Genomic DNA, 20,391 nt, shown 5'->3' with positions numbered 1-20,391 from the left:
AACCATTTCTTTTGCCCCCTAAATATAATGATCTCTCCAATATACCATTAAGACAGAAAGCAGTTGGAGTGAGAAGGGGAAGGGAGCAGTTGGGAGGAGGGAGAAACAGTTTGTCTCTCTCTGATGAATAGTTTTGTTGGAGCTGGCAGAGAATTTCTCTAATTAGCTGGCTATCTCAATCCATATAGTTCTGGGGATCAGTATCCCTGAACTCTGAATATATATGGTAAAGGGGGAATTTCTGTTTGTACTATTTACCCTCTTTTTTACTTTATAGTGATCTTTTGGCTATCTTTTAGAATCTTTGTAATGCTACTAGATTTAATTTTTTAATGATACATAATCTATTATGTTTATTATGTTAAATCCTTCCCATATATCGTATCTGAAAAAAAAAAACTCCTGTATAATGTATTCTAAATTAATTTTCCTATGTACTGTTTTTCTGCCTTTTTCTATTCTATGTTTATAGCCTAATTAATTTATTTTTCTCAAGTACTTTAGGAAGATTGTGAGCCTTTGGGACAGTCAGGAAACTCTAAGTACTTTTCTTCATTATAATTAATCTTACTTAATTGTATCTCTTCTGTATCTACTGTAAACCGCTTTGAACCTCACAGTATAGCGGTATTCAAGAAATAAAATTATTATTATTATTAATTTAACAAACACTAGAAATATACCATGAATATACAATGCATCTACTATTAATCAGGATACCCCCCACATCCTATACAGAATAATTCTCAGAATAATATATTATCAGGGAAGCTCCAATTCTAACACATACACTCAAAATATTTATTGTAAAGACCCCAACCTAAGGATTCCAAAATTAATCTATATATACTTTATGCTTTGTTAAATAAATCAGTATCAGAATAGTGGGACATAGATAATAAAATAGAATATATACATGAAGTGCCTACGAGCCTGGGCCAATCACACCTTAGAGTTAGTGGAGATGGGCGGACCTGCTATGCCTAAGGCCTGGTTGGTCCAGGCTTCTAGAGCCTGGGCCAATCAGGCCTTAGACTTAGCGGGGATGGGCCGGGAAGGGGCGGCCCCGTCTCATTTTGACGAGGCAGGCCTGTCTGCTGGACGGCAGCAAGACCCATCCAGCCGACCAACATTTAAAGGTTAGTTGGGGGGAGGTTAGGGGAGTCATGGGGGGAGGTTGTTAGCATGGGGGGTCCGGAGGGGGTCCAGCATTCCGGCAGGAGGGGTTGGGCACCCTCCTGCCGGCGATTGGGAGTTTTGGGGGGGCGGTGTTCCGGCAGGAGGGGTTCAGCACCCTCCTGCCGGTGATCGGACGGGCGGCCGCAGCCGCTATACTTATTGTGGCAGGAAGATCCCTTGCCGCGATAAGTATAGCAGCCATGTCTACTTACAATGTAGGCCAGCATTTTGCTGGCCTACATTTTAAGCGTCTTTTCCTCTACTAGGGAGACGCGTAGGGCCGCCTTAGGTGAGCTTAGGCGTCTTGCGGACCTCCCTAGGCTCCCGGAGGCGCCTTCAATATAGGTGGCCTGCCTGGGGAGCATTTTTTTTAAAAACGTGCATCCCGATTGGTTGATTAGACAGCTGTAGGACGCCTACAGCTGCCTAAAATCGGGACGGCACTTTGCAGAATCAGGGCCATAGTGCAAATCTTCTAAACATTTCACAAAGGTAGGAAGATGCAAACGAAAATGAAAACCAGATGGCCTGAACTTAAAGTTGCTTCATAGCTTATCCCAGGTCTAGTGTAGATTATTCCATCTCCCAGTACTTTTCCTTCTCTTTATCATACACCTCTGTGCCTATTTCCTGCAGATTTTCTGTGTTGTGCTAAGGTCTGCTTCTCCTGCTGTTTCTTTGCATTTCCTGTTCCACATTATAAAGATGGCACCTCACTGTATCTAGTCCACTTCATGGCTTTTTCATGCTGTTCTTCTGCTTTTATTTTTGCAAGTGAGCCTCGATCTCATGACGAAACACCATCATCTCCAGGTATTCAGACTAAAAGGACAATAAAACAGATTTACATGATCGAAACATTCAAGATACTGAAGGGAATAGACTTAGTAGATAAAGACAGGTTGTTCACCCTCTCCAAGGAAGGGTGAACGAGAGGGCACTCTGTAAAGTTGAAAGGGGATAGATTCCGTACGAACATAAGGAAGTTCTTCTTCACCCAGAGAGTGGTAGAAAACTGGAATGCTCTTCCGGAGTCTGTCATAGGGGAAAACATCCTCCAGGGATTCAAGACAAAGTTGGACAAGTTCCTGCTGAACTGGTATGACCCAGCAGCGGCAATTCTTATGTTGCCAAAGAGGCAGCCAGTGCAGGAAGCTCCCCCCCAATATGATATTAGCACAGCCCATGGCAGTTGCTTCTTTATCCTCAAAGGCCAATCCAAATGCTGCAAATCAGTCACAGGCAGGTGGGTATTCTTCAGTCTCAGATCAGATTGTTTCTGTAGTGTCTCAGAAGTTCTGTTTTTCACACATTTTTCACGAGTCAGTGCTGCTTCAAACTGCGCTGATGTGAAGCCCTTTGAGATAAACGCTGCTCTGTCTCTGCAAGCTTCACACTGTGTATTTTCTACTCTGGTGCTATTTCACAGCAAGTCAATGTTTTAGCAAAGAGAGGAAGTCGCTGAATCAGTAAATGAAATGATGACATCAGGATGTTCCAATATTTGCATCCAGCTTAAGAAGAACATAAGAACATAAGCAGTGCCTCCGCCGGGTCAGACCATAGGTCCATCCTGCCCGGCAGTTCGCTCCCGCGGCGGCCCGAACAGGTCACGGCCTGTCTGAGTCACCAGAAGGGGCCCCCTTGCCACCTTGGTTTCCCATTGAGTTCTATCTTCCCATCGAAGTCCTAACCCTCCGGTCTTGCACATGCACGACCAGAGCAGGCCGCGACCCCTGGTTAGCTTTCTATACCTGTGTTACATCTCAGCACCTCTCTCAGTATCCCACGATCCCCCTATCCCTCAGGAATCCGTCCAATCCCTGTTTGAATCCTTGTACCGTACTCTGCCTGATCACTTCCTCCGGTAGCGCATTCCAAGTGTCCACGACCCTTTGGGTGAAAAAAAACTTCCTTGCATTTGTTCTGAACCTATCTCCCTTCAGTTTCTCCGAATGCCCCCTCGTGCCTGTTGACCCCTTCAGCCTGAAGAATCTGTCCCTATCCACCCTCTCTATGCCCCTCATGATCTTGAAGGTCTCTATCATATCTCCCCTGAGCCTCCTTTTTACCCAGCAATAAAAGGAATTAATCCAATTAATAATTTCATTGGCATGTCAAAATTGATTGAAATCCTGTCCCTGGTATTATAAGCTAACTGATGTATTTAGTAGAGTAACTTTCAGACCCCATAAGTCACTTTTTTCCAGCAAAAGACAACTTGTCAGTATTTCCCCCTTTTTTATTAGTAAATGTTATATATCATCCTATATCCTTCGCCTCAAACCAGCAATCATAAAAAATTCAAAAGAAAAACCCACTGTCCATAAGAAAAGAAATAAAGTAATCTGATAAGAGCTCTAAGAATATCCAACTGACTTTCCAATTGTCAGTTAGAATCCTGCATATGGTGAGCTATAACCCATCAGTGAACTGTGCCGGTCTGGAGAGTCTAAAAGAAAAAAAATTAGCAGGTAAGAACCTAATTTCTCCTTTTATATGATGAACCCTTATGAGCATGGATGCATTCACCAGCCATCTGCTCCGCAACAGGATTCACTGCACAGTCATTTTGGACATACATCTGGAAGCCTCCTGCTTTGTTTGGATGGTGAGTTGCTTCATGGTAGCGTGCCAATTGGCCTGCACCAACCTGCGCAGCCAAAGTTCACCTCTTGCATCAATGGCTTGTTCTGCCCCACATTTACCACATTGTGTCATTGAAAAGGTTCCTGGTACACTTTAACCAAAGCAACTTGTGAAGAGTTCACAAACTCTGCCATTTCTGAAATGTTTCCGCACTTGGCCCGGTGGCCGATGATCATTCCTCTTTCAATGTTTGATAAATCATGCTTTCTTCTCCATGACAGCCATGGTTGCTATATTGGTAACTTGCTAATATCCCACCTTATGTACCCAAGGAGTTTGTGCGCAACATGTACACTTGTTCATTGGCTGTGTGTGTTCCTGATGTCGGAGGTAGGCGGTGGTCTTAATAATGTGACTCGATTGTGTATAATGTATGAGTTCAACTGAAAGATACCTGATTTTCAAAGAGAAGTTCTCTATATAAAATAATAACGATTATGTTGAAAGTTGGATTTCTTTTAATTTTTTTTTTTTATAACCTAGGTTTGATACAAAAAAGTACAGCTCTCCTTGAGCCGTAAGAGGAGCTCTGATATGGTAGCAGTTATGTGTATTGTAATAGTGAAAATATATTTCTAACTTCTTTTATGCATTGTCTAAACTTTTTAACTTCCTAGAAACTGAAGGATGAGTATGAGCTGCTCCATAAGTACTGCGATCAAAAAGCCATATATAGAACAGGCACTCCATGGCTTCTGATGTCAGAAAATATGATTAGAAATTTGTGTCCGGAAATGTTTACTATCCAGTTAAATCTCTGAGTTTTGTAAGGAAAGGCATGGGTGTAAGATATGGTAGTTAATATCACGGAAGTCACTGATCTAGTCCTGGTTTTGCCTTATTTCCTTGGATATGAAGCTCCATGTTTTTTTTAATGGAATTGAAATAGGACCTTGAGCCTGTTCTGACTATGGAGCAAATTTTGGAACTGCTACAGCCTGGGTTCAGTAGTCGATAACTTTCTCCCTCTATCACCCCCCTTCTTACTGCCCTGCAGACCTATATTTGCATTTAAATTGTGCTTTCAGACCAAGTTTCTTGGCAAGTTGAAACCAAAGTACAAAAAATATCAAATTCTTGTACAATCCCACTTCATTCTGGGACCAGTGAGTTATTTCCTTCTACCTGACTTTGTAGGAAGCCTCAAAATTTCAAAGACTTAAACCCCTCACCCTCGTACCTCATCACTGTGCCAATATTCCAGCTCTTCAGTCTGCCTTCTTAAAAGCCAGGCTATAGGAGTCTATCTTCTGCTCATGTTTTATTTTGCATTGTTTAAGTATTTTGCGTTTACGGTTTTCACCCTCATGTTGTGGAGGCTCCCTATGGGGACATCCTTGACTGCGGGACATTGCAGACCTGTGGAAAAAATCTACTTCTAGGGAGTTTCCTTTTTCTCAGTAAGCCCCCTAGACAGCCTGCACATCAGACCCAGGGCTCAGGAATCGTTCCCGTGGGAGCTTGCTCACCCCAGGTTCGTCCGCTAGTGAGTAGAGTGCAGGCTGAGTGGTTCCATGGAGGTGTGACCAGGATCGGAGCCAGACTACGTTCCTCCGCTAGGCGTCTGTGCGTTGTGTCCGAAGGTGGTGGAGGTCTCCGGCTGTGGTGGTCAGGCCGGTGGGGCAGTCAGAAGACTTATCCAGCTTTCCTGTTCACTGAAGCAAAGGATCTCCCTGTGAGCTGTTTTTAGCTCTGTCTGCAGTTTCTCTCATTCAGCACATATCACAGTGAGTACAAGCTAACAGCTTGAATCTGAGATTTGGGGGGGATCTTTAAAAAGGGGGTTTTAATAATAATTTTATTCTTATATACGGCAAGACCAAGGTGGTTCTAGGCGGTTTACAACAAATGAAGCTGGTACATATAATACAGATAAAATGCATCAAATTATAAACTCATTAGAAAATTAAAACGCGATGCATTAGGATACAAACCTATCAAATAGTTGTGTTTTTAACAATTTTCTAAAATCAAGATAAGAAGAAGCCTCTAACATAATTTTTCCAAACCAGACATTCAGTTTAGCAGCCTGAAACGAGAGGGTGCTCTCAAAGAACTTCTTATAACGACAAGATTTTGTAGAGGGATATATAAACAGATGTGCTTTGCGTGTAGTCTTATTTGAATAATTCAAAGAAAAATGAGGAACAAGATAGCCAGGTGACATACCGAAGATTCTTATAAAAATGAGTAATATGCTCCCATTTTTTTAAACCAAATATGAGTCGCACTTCAGTATTTTGAACTACTCTCAATTTTTTGAGAATTTTCTTATAGGCACCTAAATATATAATATTACAGTAGTCGAGAATGCTTAAGATAGAAGACTGCACTAACAAACGAAAAGAGGCTTCCTCAAAATATTTCTTAATGGTGCAAAATTTCCAAAGCACCGAAAAATATTTTGTGTTCTTAGAATTACAGGGTTCTGAGTGACAATTTTCAGTATTTTTAACTTCGATGACTTCCGGGTTCTATCTGACATTAACTTTATATTATTATCATGTAGTATTTGGAGAAACTCTGTTCTGGTGTTAAATTAATAAATAAATCCGCACATGTCATTGAACACCAAATTGCCCCACACACCTCCACTTCAAATTCCTGAGAATGACTTTCGGTAGTTAGAACCATATAATTCTAATGTCGCGATTTAAGTAATAAATCAGTATGTTGTTCCAATGTAAGATATCTATCTAAAGTCACTCCCAATAATTTTATAGACTGTTCTATATTATAGTCCAAATCATTTACATGTATCGTTGTGATCTTATTAGGAGTTGCAAGATCGTTTGATCTTATTAGGAGTTGCAAGAAAAAATTTAGTGTTTTTTCTGCATTTAATTTCAATTTAAAGGCAGTCATCCAGAGTTCAATCTGACTCAGAATGGTTACTAAAGAATTTGTAAGCTCAGATGACAAGCAATTTAACGGGATGATTATAGTAATGTCATCCGCATAAATGTAAAACTTAAGCTTTAAACTTTAGGTGGTTTCTCTGCATGCCGTACACCCCCCCCCCCCACCCCTAAAATCTCTGTGGTTTTCCTGGGCTATTTTTAGTCAAAGCAGACCCTCAGTGACATGAATCCATGACATCCTGCCCTGGGAATGTCACCTTTGTGGTTTTCTTTCAAAAATGAAGCTGACAAGTACAAAAAATAAAATCTTTAAAAATAGGCATAAGGAGTTCCTAGGGCAAAAAATTCAGATGTTTCCAGACATGTGACAAAGGAACGTCGACAACAGTTTTTGCTTCTCAAATCAGGGGTGGTGTATTTTTGCTACTGTACCCATGTAAATGCATTGTTAAATATAGATCTCATAGATATATATTCTTTGAAACGTCACAGCTAACTGGGTCTCTCTCTATGTAAAGGCTTGAAGGGGAGATAACAATAAGTTAATGTTACTAATGCTCCTGCAATCTAGTCAGATAATTAGCCTAATTTGATATTGGGTGAAAACCCATGATTACCTTATTTTGTTTTTTCACTCATTAGATTCTTGGATTTAAAAATTTTGGACTATAATATTGATCAAGTAACAAAAATTTATTTTGCAGTTTGCTTTATCTATTGTATCTTTTTCAATAATCTGTACAAGAAGGTGTTCTTGATATTATTGTTTAAACTTAAATAAAAAAATAATAATAATAACTTAAAATAAAATCTGGAAAAATCCATGATGGCCACTGAGGGTCTGTTTTGACTAAAAATGCGTGGCACAGGTCACCAAGCGCACTTCTCTCCCCACTGGTGTTCAGGTGGCATCGACCTCTTCTTCATGGCTTGGGCAGTCCATTCCTGACACTGTGGTGCTTTGTGACTTGGATTTTATAATCTTGGGTGTGGATTATGTGACTGACTTCCTTTTATGATATTTTGAAAGTTTGGATCTCTTGGATCCTGTAGTGGTCTGGTGAGTCTTCTAAAGCTATCTTGAGCCAGTTGCCCTTTAAGGGACAGCGGCTGTTCGGCCAGGGTCTGGATGACCTTATGGCCAGTATGTAGGATTGCAAACCCAAGTTGCTGCCTGTGAATAGATCATGCCCTTCCAGGGGTTTGGGGCGTTCTAATTTTTGTCCCTTCAGGTACTCTTGCCCATAATCGGGGCCCATCCATGGGACAGCGGTCTTCTTCATTATCATTCAGATTGTGCTTTGGCAGATCCCAACACCATCACTACATGGTAAGTTGGCCAGTGGCTCCAGGAAAGAAACAGTTCTGATGCTGGTGTCTCCTCCCTTGTGGATAGGGGGGTGGTTGTTGGCCTTTCTGGCAGAATGACAAGCAATTACCTCCAACCACTGGGTCCTGGAGTTTCTTGGGGATGGCTACAAGCTAGAGTTTCTCTGTCCTCTGACCAAGTATTTTCTGGATTCTCCTGTGGGCCGCCCCGAGAAGGTTCTTCGGGTGCAGGCAACAGTCCTCATGCTTATTGATATTGCAGCCATAGAACCCATTCTGGAGCGAGACTCGAGTAGAGATACTCAATATACTTTCATCATTCCAAAGAAAGGATCTGATGATTGGAGACCGATTCTGGACCTCAAGGTAGTCAATGCGGAGCTGAAAGTGCCTCGCTTCCACAAAGAGATGGTGTGCTCAGTCATAGTATCAGTGGCACCGGGGAGGGTTTTTATCCTCCCTAGATCTTACCGAGGTGTATCTCCATATTCCCATTTTCCTGGCTCACTGGAAATATCTGCAGTTCCATGACTTGAGTCAATACTTCCAGTTTGCTGTGATGCCCTTTGGATTGACATCAGTGTCCAGGACCTTCACCAAAGTGATGGTGGTGGTGTCTGCCCATTTTTGCACCCTAGGTGTCCTGGTTTACCCATGTCTGGATTACTGGTTGATCAGAGCTTCCTTGCTGTTCAAGGAGTGTCAGGCCGTTCAACAGGTGATGCAGTTGCTGCAGTTCTTGGGCTGGGTGATCAGCTTCAGGAAGAGTAACCTCGAACCGACGCAGGATCTGGAATACCTCGAAGTTTGGTTTCATACGGGAGAGAACAAAGTTTTCCTGCCTATCTCCCATCAGGAGAAGCTTCAACATGTTGTCAGGGACCTTCTGTCCACTCTGGTTCCGACAGCATGGCAATACCTTCAGGTTCTGGAGACCATGGTGGCAACGATTGATGTGATCCCTTGGGCTGGAGCCCATCTGCATCCGCTGCATCCAGCGGGACCTGTTACATGTACCCCTGTCCTAGATGACTGGCACAGAGCAGTTTTGCATGATGGTTGCGACCCCTCTTGCTTTTCAGGGGCCTTCCCCTTCAGATCTTGGATTGGGTGATTTTGGCTATGGATGCGAGTCTCAAAGGCTGGGGAGCAGTGTGTATTACTGGCCCTGTTCAGGGCTAGTGGGTGCCCTCAGAGCGCAAGTAGTCGATCAATTACCAGGATCTTAGGGCGATTCAACTGGCTCTTCTCCATTTTGAGAGTCGTCTCAGTCATCGAACCTTCCTTGTCTTCTCGGACAATGCCATGGCAGTGGCCTATGTCAACCAGCAGGAGGGCACGCGGAGCCCCTCTCTGAGCATGGGGGCTCAGCTTCTTTTCTGGTGGGTGGAGAGATATCTTGTGGCACTGTCAGTGGCAGACGTGAACAATGTTCAAGCAAACTTTCTCAGTCAGATACTGGACACGGGAGTGCGGTCCCCGTCCCAAAGAGCATTCAAGTGCATAGTAGATTAGTGGGGGTGTCCCACAATCAACCTCATGACGACTGCGGCCCTCAAGAAAGCTGATTGATTCTTCAGTTGTCGCAAGGCTGGCAGCGAAAGCCTGGCCCTGGCCTCAGGAAGGTCTCCTTTGTCTTTTTTCTGTGGCAATGATAGGGCATCTGTTCAGACGGACAGCGGCACACAAAGGTCCAGTGATTCTAGTTGCACCCGATTGGCCAAGGTGGCCGTGGTATGCTGACTTGATTCGGCTCCAGGAGGTGCAGGGGATCCGGATACATTGTCATTCTCACCTTCTCACACAGGATCTGATTGCGATGCAGGATCCAGGCAGCTTTGGTCTTACGACATAGCTCTTGAGCACATGGCCCTAACTAGCTGGGGTTATTCTTTGGCTGTAATTGCCACGTTGCTTCACAGCAAAAAGAATATCACAGTAGTGGCCTGGTATTACCAGGCCTGGTGTGCCCTGCAACAGGTGGATCAGTCTTTCCCATCAATTCTCGGGCCTCGGATGGCCTGAAGACAGGTCTAGTGGTACAAGTCTAACCGTGTAGAGATTGCCGGTCTGTCGTGTATGGGCCCTCCTTCTCTGAGGGGCTCATTGACAGTTCATCTGGATGTAGCTTATTTTTTGCGGAGTGCTCTGCAACTTAGGCCTTCATTGTGCCTTCCCTGTCAGATCCAGAATCTTATTCTGGTTCTTCTCTCTCTGTCTCGTCCGCTGTATAAGCCTCTGGAGCAGGCATCTCTTATGGATCTCACGATCAAAACGGTCTTCCTGGTAGCTATTACCTCAGCCCGCAGGGTCTTGGAACTCCAGGCTCTTTCCTGCAGGGATCCCTTTTTCTGTATTACTGATTCTGCTCTGATGCTGTGTATTGTCCCTTCTTTCTGCTTTCCATGTGAATCAGGAAGTTCAGCTTCCTGCTTTTGCTTCCTCTGGGTCAAGGGAGCAGTACCGGGTGTAACGGTCCTTGGATGTGTGCAGACTTCTATTGTGGTATCTGGAGGTCACTTATGACTTCCCCTCTCTGACTACCTGTTTGTTCTTGCAGGTCCTGCTTGCAAAGGTAGCCTGGTTTCTAAGGCTACTGTTTCCAGGTTGAATTGCATGGCCATTTCCGCTGCTTACGTGGTGGCTGGAAAGAAGCCCCCCCTCGCAGTGCGGGCTCACTCAACCTGAGATGTTTCGTCCTCTTGGACAGAGTCGTTGGCTGGTTTTCCATACATACTTTCACCAAGTTCTACAGGATCGATGTGGCGGCCAAAGAAGGATGTGACGTAGCACTGTCGAGATACAAACTCTTATCACGAAGACAGGTCAGGTCAAAAAGGAGGAGGAATAGCCCTATACATAAAGGATAACATACACTCAACCAGAGTGGACACAGTGGCGACGACCAACCAATTGGAATCACTATGGGTTAAAATACCGGGAAGGAAAGGGCCTGAGATAAGGATGGGCCTATACTATCGTCCACCTGGGCAAACCAAAGCAAACAATGAAGAAATGAAAGCAGAGATGAAGCGAGAATGCAAAAGCGGTGGGAGACTTCAACTATCTTGGGATAGACTGAAGTCTTGGAAGCTCAAAATGCGCTAGGGAGACTGGATTCCTGGAGGCTATACAGGACTGCTTCATGGAACAGCTTGTCAGAGAACCGACGAGAGGGAATGCCACTCTGGATCTAATCCTTAATGGACTAAGAGGACCAGCAAAGGAAGTGGAAGTAGTGGGACCGTTGGGAAACAGCGATCACAATATGATCAAGTTCAAAGTTGAAATAGGAATATTGAAGGGAAAGAGAACCACAGTGACAACTTTTAACTTCAAGAAAGGAAACTATGAAGCGATGAGAGTAATGGTAAGGAAGAAACTTAGGAACAGCTCAAAGAAATCGCAGACTGTAGAGCAAGCCTGGTCTTTATTCAAGGACACGATGAGCGAGACACAAAATCTGTATATCCCCAGATTTAGAAAAGGATGCAAAAAGAGCTGAACAAAAGACCCGGTGTGGATAACTAAAGAAGTGAAGAAAGCGATAGGAGACAAGAAACATTCATTCCGGAAATGGAAAAAGGACAAAACTGGGGACAACTGGAAAGAGCAGAGGAAACATCAAAAAGAATGTCATCTCGTAGTGAGAAGAGCAAAAAGAGAATATGAAGAGAGGCTAGCCAGGGAAGCATGAAATTTCAAACCGTTCTTCAGATATGTTAAAGGGAAGCAGCCGGCAATGGAGGAGGTGGGACCGCTGGACGACGGAGATAGGAAAGGAGTGGTGAAGGAGGAAAAAGAAGTGGCAGATAGAGTAAACATGTTCTTTTCATCAGTATTTACAAGAGGACACATCCAACGTGCCGGAACCTGAAAAAATCTTCATAGGAGATCACACAGAAAAACTAACATCCATTGAGGTAAGCCTTGAAGACGTACACAAGCAGATAGATATATTAAAAACTGACAAATTTCCGGGCCCGGACGGAATCCACCCTAGGGTATTGAAAGAACTAAAGGAGGAAATAGCAGAACTACTACAAAAGATTTGTAATATATCCTTGAAAACATCTTTAAAAAAGGGTCGAGAGGTGACCCGGGAAACTATAGACCGGTGAGTTTGACTTCATTTCCGGGGAAGATGGCAGTAGCGCTGATAAAAGACATCATAGATGAGCATCTAGAAAGGAATAAACTGATGAAACCAAGCCAACATGGCTTCTGCAAGGGAAGATCGTGCCTAACAAACTTACTGCACTTCTTCGAAGGAATAAACAAACGGATGGACAAAGGGGACCCCATAGACATTGTATACTTAGATTTCCAAAAAGCTTTTGACAAGGTACCCCATGAATGCCTACTACAGAAACTGAAGAACCATGGGGTGGAAGGAGACGTACACAGATGGATCAAAAATTGGTTAGCAAGTAGAAAGCAAAGGGTAGAAGTGAAGGGTTACTACTCGGACTGGAGGAGGGTCATGAGTGGTGTTCCACAGGGGTCGGTACTCGGGCCGCTGCTGTTCAATGTATTTATAAATGATCTTGAAACAGGGACGAAGTGCGAAATAATAAAATTCACAGATGACACCAAACTACTTAGTGGAGTAAGGACTAAAGAGGACTGAGAAAATTTACAAAGGGACCTGAATAAACTAGGAGAGTGGGCGACGAGATGGCAGATGAAGTTTAATGTAGAGAAATGTAAAGTCTTGCATTTAGGAAACAGAAGCCCGAGGTACAGCTATACGATGGGAGGGCTGGTAATGGGTGAAAGTACCCAAGAAATGGACTTGGGGGTAATAGTGGATAACACAATGAAGCCGTCGGCACAGTGTGCAGCGGGCTCAAAGAAGGCAAATAGAATGCTAGGTATTATCAAGAAAGGTATTACAACCAGAACGAAAGAAATTATCCTGCCGTTGTATCGGGCAATGGTGCGCCCGCATCTGGAGTACTGTGTCCAATATTGGTCACCGTACCTTAAGAAGGATATGGCGATACTCGAGAGGGCTCAGAAAGGAGCGACATGATTGATAAAAGATATGGAAAACCTTTCATATTCTGAAAGATTAGAGAATCTGGGGCTCTTTTACCTAGAAAAGTGGAGACTTAGAGGGGACATGATAGGGACTTACAAGATCATGAAGGGCATAGAGAAAGTGGAGAGGGACAGATTCTTCAAACTTTTGAAAACTACAAGAACGAGAGGGCATTCGGAAAAGTTAAGAGGGGTCAGATTCAGAACCAATGCTAGGAAGTTCTTCTTTACCCAAAGGGTGGTGAACACCTGGAATGCGCTTCCAGAGGGTGTGATAGGACAGAGTATGGTATTGGGGTTCAAGAAGGGATTAGACAATTTCCTGAAGGAAAAGGGGATAGAAGGGTATAGATAGAGGATTACTATACAGGAGCGGACTGCTGGGCATGATGGACCTCTGGTCTGACCCAGCAGAGGCACTGCTTATGTTCTTATGATGCTGTTTTGGCAGCGGACTCACCAATCCCACCCTGAATTTTGGGGACTACTCTGTTATATCCCATTGGTCCCAGAATAAAGTGGGATTGTACAAGAACGAAAGATTAGGTTCTTACCTTTGTTAATCTTCTTTCTTGTAAATCCTTTATTCTGGGAACCCACCCCATTCTTTGCTGATTCACCGATTGTCTGCCTTTTCAAGTACAGGTAAGCTGTATTTCTATTTTCTGACCAGCCTTTATAAGAGTGTCATTTGAATGGGTTTAGCGCTTTTTTATTTTGGAGGGGAGTCCCTGGTTCAGGTGCCCCCTTCTGACAGTACAGGCTTTGTTTCCCTATAGCCAGGTCAGGTTTTCAGGATATCCACAATGAATATGTATGAGATGGATTTGCATGCACTGTATCCTTGAGATGCAAATCTATCTCATGCATATTTATTGTGGATATCCTGAAAACCTGACCTGGCTCCGGCTGTTGAGGACCGGAATTGCCTACCACTGCCCTATAGCGCTGTGTTGTCATTCAGGTTTATACTGTTTAATGACCTGTTATCTCATTTTTCATTGTTGCTGTTTTACATTTGTTGATATAAGCAGAATTGATTTACTTGTTGTAGAGTTTTCCTGTTCCTCTCTCTTGTTCTCTACATATATTCCTGGCTGTGTTTATTCTGACTGAGGAGCTGGGATACTAACACAGTGATGACGTAGGGGGTTCCTACAAAGTCCTGGCAGATAGAGGGAAATAACCCACTGGTCCTGGAATAAAGTGTGGATTTACAAGAAAGAAGATTAGCAAAGGTAAGAACATAATCTATCGGTTGACAGCCAGGCAGAAGGTAAAGCAAGTTGGAAAAGGCTGTAAATTGGGAAGAGCAAGGGTAGTGCCTGGATAAGCCAAGGTATCTGTGGTATGGCACCCCGTGTTGGGGTCTGAGAACTGATTTGTGCTCATTTTTCTAACTTTTTTGTAGGTGCAAATTCCTGGGTTAGACAATTTGCACGTGTTTGTCCCAGATAACCTTTCGGGTGGGAAGTCGGTGATTTTGCAGCTACTGAATGCAGCTGCAGGAAAAGACTGCTCAAAAGATGCTGAAGAAGTTACATACGAAGCCTATTTACTTATGACTAAGCACAGGGATAAAGATCAAGAACTGGAGGACACCTGGGATTCATGGGATGGACAGTCTATCAAAGTAGTACCTCAAGTGGAGACCACTGATACTCTAAGAAGTATGCAGGTATGTCTCTCATGTTTTTTAGTAGTTTACATATGATTTTAAATCAGTGGCTTTTGTTGAAGTCTGTCCTTTTAATTATCCATCAATTATCTCATTTTGGATTCTTATATTACGCCAATAAATGAAATTTTAAAAAACTGCTAGGAATCATTCTCAAATGACTTTTGTGGATACATTTGTTCAAGTGAAAATGGGGATTTAATATGGCTTGATAATTCACACAGGTTACAAATTGATGTTGTTGGTTTGCCGCTTTTATCATTTTCTTATAGTTATTTATTCAGGGGAGGGGGCAAGTGTCTGCGCAGGATCATAGCATCAGCAGAGTAAATATGCAGCCTACTTTGTCGGCTGACAACAGAATGAGTTTTGCTTGTATAAGGTAAGGTATTGGTAATTGGCCTATGAAGTAAATGGGGGACACCTACATTTGCACCCTTATACATACTCTCACCTGTATTCAGCAGCCCAAGTGAAAAGTAATGAATATTTACATGAGTAAGTTCTGTTAGGGCATGCAACTGTAATACTACACAGTATATAGGGCTATAAATGTATAAACAGTAGGATGTAGTAGAAAGTTTATCAGAGTAAAATTTGAACTGTGATCCAAGAGGATTAAGGCTTTGTCTGTTGTGCCCAGATTAATATTTGTATTGTACAGTAGTGTGCAATAGTCTGGAATACGCTGGTCTTAGTGTTACTTTGAAGCTTCAGCATGCAATTTTTCAGAATATCATATTTCAGTATTCACTCCTCCTTCAAATGCAAATAATTTTTTATGTTGGATATGCATTCATTTCTAGTTAAGTACAATCAAGTCCTGCAGCAAAAGTGGATGAAAATTATATCATTCTGATAAATATAAATATTGCATTGCTGTGGAAGTGACTGGGATGGCAGCCTGATTTTTGGGCTCTTGCTTTTGACTTGTAAATAAGTGATCATCTTTGTTCATCTTCATGTAACCCCTTGCTTTACCTGGTAGCACAGTTATTTTTATTTGTTGAAGACAAAGAGCAGGAGCCGATTTCCACGGTTGGGCTCCACAGCAAGCTTGCAGAAAAGATAAATCCAAAACTCTTAACTCCTTCTTGAAACAAGGAAAAGGCATACTATTGAACAGTAGCTTTCAGAACACAGCCCAACTATGTACATATTCTCCCTCTCCTTCACTCAAAATGTTATTTCTAATTTCCAAACTCAAATTACAACAATCAGATGGTGGGCTCTGACTAACAGAAGCCAACTCATTTAATCAGATTTTTTTACTGGTCAGTTGGTGGTTTCTGACCAAAAGACAAATCTCCCACCGAAATCCAGATCTTAAATCTACTCTGGAGTGAAGTCACAAAGACTGAGACCACCTTCCAGGAAGTCCAAGTACTGGCTTTGCTTCTCAATGCTTTTCCTTAGGCTTCTGGAAGCTGCTGGAACTCCTGTCCTGAGTTCCTAGCCATTTCCAGAGGTGCCTGTCGTGTCTGCACATAGGCCTAGATTCACTAAACTTACCGATCCTGTAACGATTAAACTAAACTAAACCTTAAGTTTGTATACTGCATCATCTCTATAAAGATAGAGCTCGACACGGTTTACAGGTAATTCAATAAATGAGGGTAGGACATAATAAGAAATTAGAGGTTATGAAGAGGATAGCTAGCTTTACATTTTTTAGAAAAGCCAGGTTTTCAGATGCTTTCAGAGTAATTGGAATGAGCCTAGGTTCCGCAGTGGGGCAGGGAAGTTATTCCAAAGCTCAGTGAATTTGAAGAAAAGGGATTTCCCTAATTTACCTGCATACATGACACCTTTTAACGAGGGGAAGATAGTTTGAGTATGTGGGCGGATCTGGTAATGTCAGGTCTTGAAGAATTCCAGGATAGTGGGATTAGGGGAGGAAGAATGCCATGTAGGATCTTGAAAATTAGGCAGGTACATTTAAAGTGAATTCTAGAAATCACCGGAAGCCCAGTGAAGTTTTGACAGAAGCGGGGAAACATGATCGAATTTGCTTTTTGCAAAGGTCAGCCTAGCCGCAGTGTTCTGAATCCGCTGAAGTCTTTGAAGATTTTTCCTGGTTAGGCTTAGATAGATGGAATTACAATAGTCCAGTCTGGAAAGAATGATTGATTGTACAAGGACAGCAAAATGTTGTTGGCGGAAGCAGGATCTCACTTTCCTCAACATGTGAAGACTTAAAAAACATTTTTTTTACCAGAGAGTTGAGATGATCATTAAAGGGAAGTGTAGAGTCAATAATGATGCTCAAAATTTTGCTTGAGAATTTGATCTGCAGTGTGGGATCAGAAGGTAGTGGAATGAGCGTGGGTAACTGATCTAATTTTGGGCCAAGCCAGAGTGGGACCAGAAGGTAGTGGAATGAGCGTGGGTAACTGATCTAATTTTGGGCCAAGCCAGAGTAATTTTGTTTTGGACTCATTCAGCTTCATTTGTACAGAGAGGGCCCAGGATTGAAGTTTCGTTATGCAAGCTGTTATATTTTCGGTGAGGTTCGAATCTATCTCGAGAAGGACAAGAATGTCATCTGCATATGTAAATAGAGTTTCAAAGGGAGATAGATGGAAGAATTCATATAAATGTTGAAAAGAATAGAGGACAGGGGTGATCCCTGGGGAACACCATATAACGGTGTCCAAGGAGAAAACATGGTTCCATTCATGTTAACAGTGTAAGAGCAGGATCGTAAAAATTTCGAGAACCAGTCTAAGACTGTGGAATCAATGCCTATCTCAGAAAGTTGGTAAATTAGGATATCGTGATGGACAACATCAAAGGCCGCAGATAGATCAAATTGTAGTAGGACAGCTTATTACGAGATTGAAGTTGTTGAATCTTTGAGATTAAAGAGGCCAGCAGGGATTCAGTGCTGAAATTGGGTCTGAAGCCATATTGGCAAGGTAATAGAATGGAGAATCTCTCTAAGTAAGATATAATAACCTCGAGCATTTTGGTCAGGAGAGGATTATTTGCTATAGGACAATAGCTGGAAGGGGAGGATGGGTCTAGATCAGCTTTTTTCAGTAGTGGGGTCAGGGCAATGTGTCCCATTTGTACGGAAAATAGGCCAGATAGTAAGGCTGAGTTGATAAGTCTGGCGAGAGATGAAATAGCCTGCACGGGAATTTTCTCTCGTAAAGGTAGTAAGGGAACGGGTCCAGGGCACATTTGCAGGATCTTAATTTGTGGCACAGTTTAGAGACCTGGGTTTCGGATACATGCTCAAAGACTGTCCAGGATCTGTCTACTGGGATAGGGTTAGTGTTGCTGGTTAGGGTTTTAGTGGTTTTGCAATTGTTTGTGTTCCCCAACCCAATTCACTAAACTGCTGTCTGATGAATCTCCGATCCAATCCACCCATGCAAACTGGTAAAACCCCATGCAAAATAGCCAAGTGACTGATTCACTAACAATTGCTTAGCTATTTTGAATCAGGTTTTATTATCCTAAAAACCGACTGCCTGTTTGTTTGTTTTTCTTTTGTTTTTTTTTAATGGCACTGATATTTTGCATATATTCCATACAAAATATCTGGCAATAAAAAAAAAAAAAAGCTTCACCCCCTGACAAAGCGCTCCCTCCCTTTCCCCCTCCCTGAAACCAAAAAAATGGCAGGAGGGATGTCCAGTCCCTCCTGCCATCGGCGCTCCCCCCACCGTGATCAAAAATATGGCAGGAGATATGCTAACTCCTTCCTCCCCCCCCAAACAAACAAACAGCAGGAGGGATGCCCACTCCCTCCTGCCACCAGACAGCAGACCCCGAGGCTACCTCCCCCCCTCTCCCTGTCCCCGTACCTTCAACAAGTTGTGAGCAGGAGGGGTGCTCAGTTCCTCCTGCGGCCTTCGATGCAATGTGTGCCTTAGGCCCCTCCCCATGCATCACATGATGCACCGGGGTGGGGCCTAAGGCCCGCATTGCATTGGAGGAGGGAGCAGGAGAGACTGAACACCCCTCCTGCTCCCAACTTGTCAAAGGTATGGGGACGGAGAGAAGGGGGAGGTGGCCTCCGTGTCTGCTGTTCAGTGGCAGGAAGGAGTGGGCATCCCTCCTGCTGTTTGTTTTTTGTTGTTTTTTTTGAGGGGAGGAAGGAATCGGCCCGATGGCAGGAGGGAGTCAGCATCCCTCCTACCATATTTTTAAGCGGGTGTTTGGTGTGCGGTAGGGGGTGTTCGGCTGGCCTTGGGGGAGGAGGGGGGTCGATGGCAGCAGGAGGGACCTTGGAGTTGGGGAGTTTGCATGCAAATGATTTGCATCTCCAAGCAAATCATCTGCATTCAAACAAGGTAGTGAATCAATCGCTGTTTCAAAATCGGCCAGAGCATCTGCCAACAGTGATTGAATCACTACCTTTAGTGAATCTGGGACTTAGTCTGGGATTCCCATGGCGAACCCATGTGGTTTTTTTCAGTCTCCCAAGATCACAAGTTCATACTAGTGCTGTCCGATTTCTGATTCGAATTGATTCACCGATTCAAATCAGGTGTTTCGATTTGAATCAATTTGTTTTGTTTTTTTAAATCGGCCTCGCTGATTCAGTTACCAGCCCTCCCCTCTCACCCCCTAAAGCAGGAGCGGCAATGTGAAATCTTGCTGGCTTGCTGCTGCTGCTTTAGGGGGCGAGGGAGGAGGGCGAGGGAAGTGCTGCCTTGGCCCTTTGCAGCGTCCTCCAACTCTCCCCCCTGGCCTCCCTGCTCTTACCTAAAGATAATCAGCCGCCTGCAGAGAAGATTGTGGTGCTGTAGGGATCTTTGCAGGCTGCCATCATCCTCGGCACCACGTTTGTTCTACCGCGGTCCCGCCCCCTCCTCTGATGTCAGGGGCAGGATTGCAGCAGAGCCAACGTGGTGCTGAGGACGATGGTAAGACCTGAAGTAACAATTCCAGTTTTAAGAACATAAGAATTGCCTCTTCTGGGTCAGACCAGGGGTACATTGTGCCTGGCAGTCCGCTCCCGCAGTGGCCCCCCAGGTCCATGACCTGTAAGCGTTCCCTACCTAACCTAAAACGTCCATACCCTGTTCACTTAATGTCCTGTAAGGTAAACCTCTATCTGTACCCTGTTATCCCCTTCGCTTCCAGGAAGTCATCCAGTCCCTTTTTGAACCCCAGAATTGTACTCTGTCTTATCACCTCTCCGGGAAGCGCGTTCCAGGTGTCTACCACCCGTTGAGTGAAGAAGAACTTCCTTGCATTCGTTATGAATCTGTCTCCTCTCAGTTTTTCTGAATGACCTCTTGTTTTTATTGTCCCTGCTAGTCTAAAGAATCTGTCCCGCTCCACCTTCTCTATGCCTTTCATGATTTTATAAGTCTCTATCATGTCCCCTCTCAGCCTCCGCTTTTCCAGGGTAAAGAGCCCCAGCTTGTCCAACCGTTCGGCATATGAAAGGTTCTCCATGCCCTTTATCATTCTCGTTGCTCTCCTCTGGACCCTCTCGAATATTGCCATGTCCTTCTTGAGGTATGACGACCAGTATTGGACGCAGTATTCCAGATATGGGCGCACCATTGCTCGATACAGTGGCAGGATAACTTCCTTCATTCTGGTAGTGATACCTTTTTTGATAATGCCCAACATTCTGCTCGCTTTCTTTGAGGCTGCTGCACATTGCGCCGCCGGCTTCATTGTGTT

General features: G+C 43.7%; 1 protein-coding gene across 16 annotated transcripts in view; it reads left to right on the top strand.

The window, feature by feature from the left end:
• The window catches only part of MAP3K4 (mitogen-activated protein kinase kinase kinase 4), a 462,673-nt gene that overhangs the window by 188,718 nt on the left and 253,564 nt on the right, over positions 1-20,391 (top strand). For all 16 annotated transcript variants that reach the window (XM_033937735.1, XM_033937734.1, XM_033937737.1 and 13 more), the window contains one exon: positions 14,473-14,739. In XM_033937735.1, coding sequence (XP_033793626.1) covers positions 14,473-14,739 — 267 coding nt within the window. The remainder of the gene's footprint in view (positions 1-14,472; positions 14,740-20,391) is intronic.

The sequence above is a fragment of the Geotrypetes seraphini genome, chromosome 3, assembly GCF_902459505.1.
Source record: "Geotrypetes seraphini chromosome 3, aGeoSer1.1, whole genome shotgun sequence".
NCBI classification, from domain to species: domain Eukaryota; kingdom Metazoa; phylum Chordata; class Amphibia; order Gymnophiona; family Dermophiidae; genus Geotrypetes; species Geotrypetes seraphini.
The sequence above is the reverse complement of the archived record's forward strand: the minus strand, read 5'-3'. Positions and strand labels throughout refer to the sequence as shown.